This window comes from Pezoporus wallicus, unplaced genomic scaffold (genome assembly GCF_028554395.1).
Source record: "Pezoporus wallicus isolate ANWC-B61680 ecotype Strahan unplaced genomic scaffold, APGP_CSIRO_Pwel_v1 contig_7728, whole genome shotgun sequence".
NCBI lineage: Eukaryota > Metazoa > Chordata > Aves > Psittaciformes > Psittacidae > Pezoporus > Pezoporus wallicus.
The window spans coordinates 43,584-54,356 of record NW_026640845.1 but is presented as its reverse complement, the minus strand read 5'-3'; the positions used below and the strand labels follow the sequence as shown (position 1 = coordinate 54,356).

The 10,773-nt window shown below is 44.9% G+C and overlaps 1 protein-coding gene across 1 annotated transcript; it reads right to left on the bottom strand.

Moving 5' to 3' along the window:
• Positions 1–6,085: 6,085 nt before the first annotated feature.
• LOC130605415 (protein NYNRIN-like) lies at positions 6,086–9,733 on the bottom strand (the record flags this gene model as incomplete). The annotated part of the gene is made up of 2 exons (XM_057420864.1): positions 6,880–9,733; positions 6,086–6,284 (listed from the first exon to the last, which is right to left on the bottom strand). Coding segments are annotated over exons 1-2 (2,474 nt in total), but the record flags the coding sequence as incomplete, so codon positions are not given.
• Between the last annotated feature and the right edge of the window lie 1,040 nt (positions 9,734–10,773).

Genomic DNA, 10,773 nt, shown 5'->3' with positions numbered 1-10,773 from the left:
ACTTCCTTCTGCAAGTAATAAAGGAGCCGACAAGGAGAGGTGCCATGCTTGACCTTGTGAACACCAACAGGGAAGGGCTGGTTGGAAACGTGACGCTCCAGGGCAGCCTTGGATGGTCGAGTTTTAGATCCTCGGGACAGTGAGAACAGTGTGCAAGCTCACAGCCCTGGACTTCAAGTGAGCAGACTTTGGACTCTTCAGGAACCTGCTTAGCAAGGTTCCATGGGATATAGCCCTAGAGGGCAGGGGCCCAAGACTGTTGGTAGATATTCAAGGATCACATGCTACAAGCTCAGGAGTGTTGCATCCCAACTAGAAGGAAGTGCAGCAGGAGGGCCAGGAGACCTCCATGGATGGATAAATAGCTGCTGAGGAAAATTCAAATGAAAAAAGAGGCTTATAAAATGTGGAAGCAAGGAAAGGCAGCCTGGGAAGAATACAGGGATGTTGACCAGAAAGCTAGGGACCAGGTTAGGAAAGCAAGGCCCAGATAGAATTGGCTAGGGATGTTAACGATAACAGGAAGGGATTGTACAGGAAGGTAGCGAATAAAAAACAAGGGGCAAGCTAGGCTGCCTCCAGAAGCTAACAGGAGAACAGGCTACCCAGAATTTGGAGAAGGCTGAGGTTCTGAATGACTTCTTTGCCTCAGTCTTCACTGGCAAATGCTCAGACCACACCATCCAAGTCTTGGAAGGCAGACACAGGGACTGTGAGAATAATAGAATCATGGAATAGTTAGGGTTGGAAAGGACCTTAAGATCATGTAGTTCCAGCCCCCTGCCATGGGCAGGGACACCTCATGTAAGTGGCGAGGAGAAGCAGACAGGCCAACCCAATATGGGTGATAAGCAACTTCTCGTTTATTTGTGACGCAGTTCACATATATATAGGAGTGGTATTCAGCCACTCCTTCTTGGCACAACAGTATTGGTTAGCCCCACACAGCTTCCTCCACGTTCTCCTCCCATGTCCGGTCTCCGGTTACCTGTGGGGGCCACCCCCTGCCTTCTTCGCACAGTCCTCCAGGGCTCTATGGTCCTGCTCTTAGAGTCATTCTGCAACAACCTCACACTAAACCAACTCACCCAAGGCTTCGTCCAACCTGGCCTTCAACACTGCCAGGGATGGAGCATTCACAGCCTCCCTAGGCAACCTATTCCAGTGCCTCACCACCCAAACAGGAAAGAATTTCCTCCTTATCCAATATAAACTTCCCCTGTTGAAGTTTTAACCCATTGCCCCTTGTCCGGTCACTACAGTTTGCAACGAAGGTCTCACAAGAGTAGAGTAGAGGATAAGGATCACCTCCTTTGACCTGCTGGTCACGCTCCTTTTGATGAAGCCCAGGATATGGTTGGCTTACTGGATTGCGAGCTCACACTGCTGGCTCATATTCATTTTCTCATCGACCAGCACCCCCAAGTCCTTCTCCGCAGGGCTGCTCTGAATCTCTTCTCTGCCCAAAATGTAGCTGTGCCTGGGATGACCCTAGGCCCATTGTAGGAGAGGATATGGTTCCATTGTAGGAGAGGATATGGTGCCTGGGATGACCTTTGGCCCGTTGTAGGAGGGGATATGGAGACCATCTGAAAAATGCAAATGTGCAGAAGTCCATGGGACCTGATGAAATCCATCCACAGGTCCTGAAGGAGCTGGCAAATGAAGCTGCTAAGACACTGTCTAACATATTTGAAAAATCATGGCAATCAGGCGAAGTTCCCGATGACTGGAAAAAGGGAAATATAACCCCCATTTTCAAGAAGAAAAAAATGGATGACCCAGAGAATTACAGACCAGTCAGTCTCACCTCTGTGCCTGGCAAAATCTTGGAGCAGATTCTCCTGGAAGACATGCTAAGGCGCATGAAAATCGACAAGGTCCTTGGTGACAGCCAGAATGGCTTCACTAAGGGGAAATCATGCCTGACCAATTTGGTGGCCTTCTATGATGGGGCTACAGAACTGACGGACAGGGGTCAGAGCAGCTGATGTCATCTACCTGGACTTGTGCAAAGCATTCGACACTGTCCCACACGACATCCTTGTCTCTAAATTGGAGCGACATCAATTTGATAGTGGACTACTCGGTGGATAAAGAACTGGCTGTATGGCCGCACACAAAGAGTTGTGGTCAATGGCTCAATATTCAGCTGGAGACCAGTAACGAGTGGTGTATCTCAGGGATCGGTGTTCAGACCTGTCTTGTTCAACATCTTTGTTGGTGACATGGACAGTGGGACTGAGTGTGCCCTCAGCAAGTTTGCCACTGACACCAAGCTGTGTGGTTCAGTTGATACCCTGGAGGGAAGGAATGCCATCCAGAGGGACCTTGACATGCTTGTAAGACGGGCTGATGTCAACCTTATGAAGTCTAACCGACAAGTGCAAGGTCCTACACCTGGGTCAGAGCGATCCCAGGCACAGCTACAGGTAGGGCAGAGAAGAGATTCTGAGCAGCTCTGCGGAGAAAGACTTGGGGGTGTTGGTTGATGAGAAAATGAACATGACCTGGGAGTGTGCACTCGCAGCCTAGAAAGCCAACCATATCCTGGGCTGCATCAAAAGGAGAGTGACCAGCAGGTCGGAGGAGGTGATCCTGCCCCTTTACTCTGCCCTCATGAGACCTCACCTGGAGTATTGTGTGCAGTTCTGGTGTCCTCTACATAAAAAAGGACATGGAACTGTTGGAACAAGTCTAAAGGAGGGACATGAGGATGATAAGAGGACTCGATCACCTCCTGTATGAAGTCAGGCTGGGAAAGTTTGGGCTGTTCAGCCTGGAGAAGGGAAGGCTGCATGGAGACCTCCTAGCAGCCTTCCAGTATCTGAAGGGGGCCTATAGGGATGCTGGGGACGGACTCTTCATTAGGGACTGTAGTGACAGGACAAGGGTTAACGGGTTAAAACTTCAACAGGGGAAGTTTAGTCTAGATATAAGGAAGAAATTCTTTCCTGTTGGGGTGGTGAGGCACTGGAATGGGATGCTCAGGGAGGTTGTGAATGCTCCATCCCTGGCGGTGTTTAAGACTGTGTTGGAGAAAGCCTTGGGTGGCATGGTTTAGTGTGAGGTGTCCCTGCCCATGGCAGGGGGGTTGGAAGTAGATGATCTTAAGGTCCTTTCCAACCCTAACTATTCTATGTTTCTATGAGGGTTGAAGAAAGAGGTCTGCGTAGTGAAGCGTCTGCAGTACTCGCTAGCAGCCATCCAGCAGATCAGGGTGTCCTCCTCAAGTCTGCTACAGTCTTGGAAGTTCAGAGAATCCTCTAGCTTAGGTGTAAATCCACTAGTGAGTGCGTGTATTTTCCTTGTCTTCCCCTTCCTTCATCCTCCCTGAAGCAGGTGAACTGGATGGGCACAGAATATAAGAACACCATCAGTATCCATTTGGAAAGCTGTCTAAACAAGGACTGAACAGGCTAAATACAGAATAATGCAAATTCTTTATTACATACTCTGCTAGCTGGAACAAAATCTTAAAATTAACATGGTATTGTACAGTACAAATGACTTCCACATTCTCTCACTGCAGAGCTGGCTTTCCAGTTATAAAATGAATCGTATGGTTCTTGCATAGCTGAAAAACAAGAAACCAATGAAGCTAACAAAACTGTGTCTGTATAAAATTGAGCTCTGCTTGTTATTTAGAGGAGTCAGACAAAATCTGCGCCAAGCCTTACAAAGGAGAGTTATCTGTGTTTTTTTTTTTTTTTTCTGAGCCCTGGGTGCAACCTTTTCCCATGGGCCTTTCCTTTAGTAGTCCATGCAGTGTTGCCATGCTAATTGCCAACAGGGAAACCATATGGTCAAGCTTGTTTCTTCCCTCAAACCAAATCTTGATCCTCAAATCACTGGGACTTCTGATTTGCAAGTCAAGGCCTGAACTGCCAAACCCTTCAATAGAGTTAAAAACCTAGAACAAAAATTGATTCTGATTTGGTTGTGTGTCCACCAGCATGTTGCAGAATGACTCTAAGAGCAGGACCATAGAGTTCTGGAGGACTGTGCAAGCAAGGCAGGGGGTGGCCCCCACAGGTAGCCAGAGACCGGCCCTGGGAGGAGAATGTGGAGGAAGCTGTGGGGGGCTAACCAATACTGTTGTGCCAAGAAGGAGTGGCTGAATACCACTCCTATATATATGTGAACTGCGTCACAAATAAACGAGAAGTTGCTTATCACCCATATTGGTTTGGCCTGTCTGCTTCTCCTCGCCGCATACACCAGCAAATACTTTTTTTAAAAGACTGTAGCACGTGATATAGATGAGGAATGTTCCAGCTTCCCTGGAAGCCCTGCCTCTTCTGTAGGTAAGAGCAGCAGCACACTTTGCTTTCATCTGGTTGACAGACATGGGTGCTGCTGCTGGGTGCTGAAGAATGTAAACACTTTGCTGAGATATAGCAAAAATCCCTAACACCTTTGTAGAAGACTGGAAAAAAAAATCCATTAAAATCCAAATCTTGCTGTAGAATGTAGAAAACATTGTCAAAACCAGTATTTATTTCATGTTTCATCCTTTTCCCCAGCCTCCCCTGGCATTTTTTCCTTCTGCATTCTGGTCTTACATAGTGAGCAAAAATTAGACTGCTGATAATATCAGTATTACATGGCACTTCAGTGGTGGGCCTGAATCCTGCATGTGAACAAGAGCTGGGATGCAAAAGGGTGGCAGTGCAACTGGAACAGAGAACCAGTGGGATTGCAAGGAGTTCTCACATTTTGCATGTGTCACAGATCAAAACGGAAAGGTTGATGTAGCGGTGTCCTGAGTTCAGCAGCAGCAGTCATTTCTCCTTCTTGGTAGCTGATGCAGTGCTGTGTTTTGATTTTCAGCTCGGGAACAGAGCTGATAGTAATGTTTTGGTTTGGCCAAGGACTTTGTGAGCCTCATGCTCTGCCAGGGGGGAGGGGAAGCCAGGAGGAAGCAGAGACAGGACACCTGACCCAAACTGACCAAAGAGGTATTCCATACCACAGCACGTCATGCCCAGGATGTAACTGGGAGTTAGCCGGAAGGACTGGGAGACTGCAGGGTTGGAGGAGGTATGGGTCGGTGCTTGGTCGGGGGCTGGGGGCCGAGTTATCGGTCGGCTGGTGGTGAGATGATGTATTCTCTTCCCTTGTTATTTCTTTTATCATTATTATCATTGGTGGTAGCAGTAGTGATCTGTGTTATACCTTAGTTACTAAACTGTTCTTATCTCAACCCGTGGGAGTTGCATTCTTTTCGATTCTCCTCTCCGTCCCTCCGGGAGTAGGGGGAGGGAAAGAAGGGGGGGAAATGAGTGAACGAGTTACCTGACTGGGTTTAAACCACGACAGTTCTTTTTGGCGCACAACGTGGGGCTTGAAGGGTTGAGATAACGACAGATCTGACCAGATTAATAGTCACTCATCACAGTGGCGATTTATTGGCTCTCAGAGTTGTTTCTCTTTGTCATAAACTGAGACCACAACGGATCATAATCCAATTAAAATTTTATTAATTATAGCAAGTAGAATATGAGCAAAAACAGCGCTGGACGACAGGGGAGTCTGCGCTCCGCCAACTGCTGTGCTGAGCAGTTCAAACAGCCCCTTTTTATACATCTCACTTCCGTGTTCATGAAGTAGTGGAGGTACTCTGCGCATGCTTCTGCTGTTGTTAGGGGGTCAACCTCTGCCTCCTGGTGATCCTTGAGACTGAAGTAAGAAGTTTTCCTCCTTTGTTCCATAGTTGACCTTTTACTCATATGTCCTTATATGGAGTTGTTTGTCTTATCTCCGCTAGTTCCTGGAACATCTTACAGTTATCTTTAGTCAACATCTGCTAAGCGGTACTTGGTTTAGTTTGTGTAAGCGATTACGGTTATCTTATCTTGCACAAGCTGTGTCTGGTGATTGTTTTGTCCAGGGAGGTTACAATAAGTCCAGAAGAGGGACACATATAAAATGGTGATACATTTTCACAATTAGCTGAGGTTGTACAGGGAAATTAGGTTGTCCCGCCCCAATGAAGGTGGCTATCACTTTGGATGTTTCCCAGGATATTAATTCCCATCTTAATGGTTCATGCTTTCCATTTACTTGCTCAGTCAAAACTAACATTGTCAATTTTGCTATTTTAAGGTCCTGGGGAAGTTTGGCTTTTCTCCACAGTTTGTTCCTCCTCTGCCTCGCCCGTCGACTCGGTTGCTTCGAGCCACGGGGTGTACCATCTTCTTGGCAGCAAGGGAATTCTTCAGGAGAGTAGCTGTTTCGGGCTTTCTGCCTATTTACATAGGCTTCCCACTTTGCAGCTTTAACTAATGGGGCAAAGCAAGGCACAGTTAGTACTTCCCTTCTACACTTTATAACCAAAATTTCAGTTACAAAGGGGACTGGTTCGTTGGAGTGGTAACAATAATATTGAGGGTTTACTCCTTTGGCAAAAAAATCTTCCACCACTCATGGAATTCCCGAATAATTTCTTGTTTAGACTCTAATTGTTTTAATTTCCACTCAGTGAGAGTTCTTTGGATTTTCCAACACTGTGTGCAAGCTCCTATCGGAGGGTATCCATATTCACAGTGTGTCCACCATTTATCCTGGCATACCTTACACCTAAAACAAGCAAATGGATAACAATTGCAGTTCAAATTATTACACGTAATTCGTATATCTAGAGTACATATATTATTTACATCAGCATATCTTCTATATTCACTATTGTGTGGTTGCATAAGTTTAGCAATTTCCTTCAACACACTTTGTACGCTTCCATATATAATAGAAAAAAAGAGAAATAATTATAGCAAATATAAACAGCAATACACACTTTATACCAAAAGGTAATGCGGCAAAATAATCAAATAAAGTCTCTATCATTATGTTATCTTTTCAGAGTTATCTTGGTGTCACCTGGAGTACTGATTACTTTCCAGTGGGGTCTCGTCACTGGGCCTTTAATGCGACTGGCATGAGTCCATCCACGCTCAGCAGTCCGGACAGCTGTTTCTGTTGTAAGCAAAACAAGATAAGGTCCCTCCCAATTGGGTTTTAGGGTTTCTTCCTTCCACACTTTAATCAATATCCAATCCCCAGGTTTAACATTGTGAATTTTTAAGTCCAACGGGGGTCGTTGCACAATCAGTCCATGTTCCCAAAGCTTGTTACGATGTTCTGCTAATTGTGAAACATATTCATTAATCACACGATCTCGAATTAAAACATTTGTTTGTGAACTTTCAATTCTATAAGACATTCCATACACCATTTCAAACGCTGATATTCCTACATCTGCTCGGGGTCTGGTTCTGAGAATTAATAGTGCCATGGATAGGCACTTAATCCATGATAATTTGGTTTCTATCATTAATTTAGTCAAAATAGTTTTGATTTCTCCATTCATCCTTTCAACTTTTCCTGAACTTTGTGGATGCCATGGTGTATGGTATTCCCACTTAATACCCAAGCTTTCTGTTAGATCTCTAACAATTTTTGACACAAAGTGTGTTCCTCTGTCCGAGTCGATTACTTCAGGTACTCCATATCGAGGTATAATGTGTTCAAGTAACACTTTAGTAACTTGGTTAGCAGTTGCCCTGGAGGTAGGAAAAGCCTCAACATAATGTGTTAAATGATCCACCATAACTAATAAATATTTATAACGCCCTACCCTAGGTAGTTCAGTAAAATCTACTTGTATGTGTGAGAAAGGTCTGTATGCTGGGGAACGTCCTCCAAGAGGTCTTTGTCTCATGTTGTTTCGATTAACCTTTTGACAGGTCTCGCAGGCTGCCGTGACTGTCTTTGCTATATTATATACGCCTATACAGGCAAACTGTTGATTGAAATGATCAACTAACGCCTGGGTTCCCCAGTGTGTTTTACTGTGTATTTTTGAAAATATTTCGAGTGCTATGCCTTTCGGCAAGACTTCTCTCCCATCTGGCAATATGTACTTCCCATCTTGTTCCTTAGCTCCCATTTGTTCTAGTTTTTCCTTTTCTGCAGACTCAAAACTCAAATTCTTATTAACAGGTACTTGTTGCATAGTCAAAATCATACTATAATTGCCTGCCACTCGTTTTGCTTCTGTATCAGCTGCATTATTTCCCCTAACTTGATAACTTGTACCTCGCTGGTGTCCCTTTATATGTACAACTGCTATTTTATTCGGCATTTTCAATGCCCCCAGAACTCGCCGAATTAATTCCGGGTGTATTAGTTCTTTTCCCTGTGAGTTAACAAATCCTCTCTCCTCCCATATTTTTCCAAAAGTGTGTACTACTCCAAATGCATAGCGTGAGTCTGTATATATAGTTCCATCTTTTCCTTTCAGTGATACCAGTGCTTTCCACAATGCATACAACTCGCAGGCTTGAGCCGACCAGCTGGCACTCAGGGGACCTGATTCTATTGTCTTAAATTCTCCTTTTTCCAACTTAATTATGGCATATCCGGACAATCGTTTACCTTCCACGATTCGTGATGACCCGTCTATAAATAATACTTCTCCACATTGTAGTTCTTCTTCTTCTAAATCTGGCCTAATGCGTGTCTGTTGTTCAATTGTTTGAAAACAATTGTGCAATAATTCATTACCTTCTCCTGGGTACAAAAATTCAGCGGGGTTAACTGCTCCAATAGTTTTCAAAGATAGTTTAGGGGATTCTATAAGTATTCCCTCATATTTTAATAATCGGCTATCTGTAAGCCATTTTTCTGCTTTTTGTTGTAACACTCCCCGGATGTTATGAGGCGCATATAAGACAACCTCTCCATTAAAGGTAATGCGATTTGTTTCCTCAAGTAATAAGGCAGCAGCAACAATGATTTGTAAACAACTCGGCCAACCCCTGCTCACAGGGTCCAACAGCTTTGATAGGTATGCCACCGGTTTCTTCTGTCCGGCCCATTCCTGAGTTAATACTCCGAATGCCGTTCCTTCATGTATGTTAACAAATAAATGGAATGGCCGCTTTAAATCTGGTAGGCTTAAAACCGGTGCTTGACTTAGCTCTCTTTTGAGACTGACAAACTGCTCTTGATCCTGAGGGGTCCACTTGGGTATTTTGTCTTTAGACAGTTGTTCATATAAGAATTTAACTTTAAAGCTATAGTTTTCTATCCATTGCCTACAATACCCAAATAGCCCTAATGCCTGCCGAATTTGCCTCTTAGTGACAGGCATAGGTAATTCCAAAATTCCTTTAATGCGCTCTGGATCCAATATCTTCTGGCCGTTAAACAAATAATGTCCCAAATATTTCACTTTTTCCTCCACAAATTGTAACTTTTCTTGTGATACCCGTAGGCCCTTTTGTGCAAGAAAGTTTAGAAGTCGAATGCTTTCTTTTCTTACATCCTCCTTATTATTCCCTGCTATGAGCAGATCATCTACATACTGTAACAGCACGTTCCCCGTTTGTACCTGGTATTCTTTTAAGAGCTCTTCCAGGGCCTGTCCAAACAGATTAGGGGACTCAGTGAACCCTTGGGGAAGCACGGTCCATCTCAATTGCTGTCTACGGCCTGTCTCTATGTCTTCCCATTCAAAGGCAAAATAATCACGGCATTCTTCTGCCAGTGGACAGGCCCAAAAGGCATCCTTTAAATCAGCCACACTATACCAGGAGTTATGGGGTCCTAGTTTGCTTAGCAGTGTGTATGGATTTGCTACTACAGGGAACCGGGTGATAGTTCTTTTGTTTATTTCCCTTAAATCATGTACGAGCCAATATTTCACATTTGGTTTCTTTACAGGCAAAATGGGGGTGTTAAAGGGTGACATACAAGGCTCTAAGATTCCTTGTGCTAACAATCGATCAATTTCTGGCTTTAATCCTCTCCGTCCTTCTAGGGATATGGGATATTGCCTTACCCTCACAGGTATGTGGGGTTCCGAAATTTGGATTTTAATCGGTGGAATTTCCAGTCTACTAATTGTGTCCGGAGAGTACCAGACATCGGGGTTAATTTGTTTTTGACCATCCACGGTCAAAGGATAAGCAGACACTGTTAGCTCTTGATTTTTCACTTTAATTTCTAATTGCAATTCAACAACTCAGGAAAAGAGAAGCTGGCGGTGGGAGAGCCGGCAAGCACAGCAGCTACACCAGCCCCAGTGACAAGTACATCAGCATCAACTGAGAGTTCTGAAGGTTTTGAATGGGCTTTGGGTATCCTTGGGACCTGCCTGCTGATTGTGATGGGGATCAGCATGTTGGCACACACACAGGCTGTGTTCTACCCACAACCATTTTGTCTGATCTCAAAAGTTAAGCAGAGTCAGGTTTGGGTCTTGTCTGGGGTTAGACAACAATATAGGGAGACCAAGAGATTTTCTCCAAGGCTGGAGAGTCATGAGTGGCAGGGCATGTGGGACAGTATGGGCAAGTATCTAGTCCACTGGGCCCCTCCAGTGCTTTGGAAGCATTGGAGATGGAAGGCAGCTGTATGGAGTCCCCAGCAACAAGCTGCAGAAACTGCTGAAGGGAACAGTGAATTATTTTGAGCCTGGTGGGCCCATGGCACTTCAGGCCATCAGAGCATAGATGCAACATAGAGATGGACTCATGATCGAGGGGTGGACTTAGCAATGGACACTATTGCCCAGGTTATTCACAAGTGTGAACACTGCACACAATCTCTCCTGCTCTGGAAGACTGTTACAAGAGATGGAGCCTGACATGGACCAGATGGACGCAGCAGCTTCATAGGGACTGGTCCATGCACTAAGAGTGCACCGAGACAAGAGTGATGGTATATTGAAAATGTGGGATCTGAGCATGACGTGAATGGTATGGAATA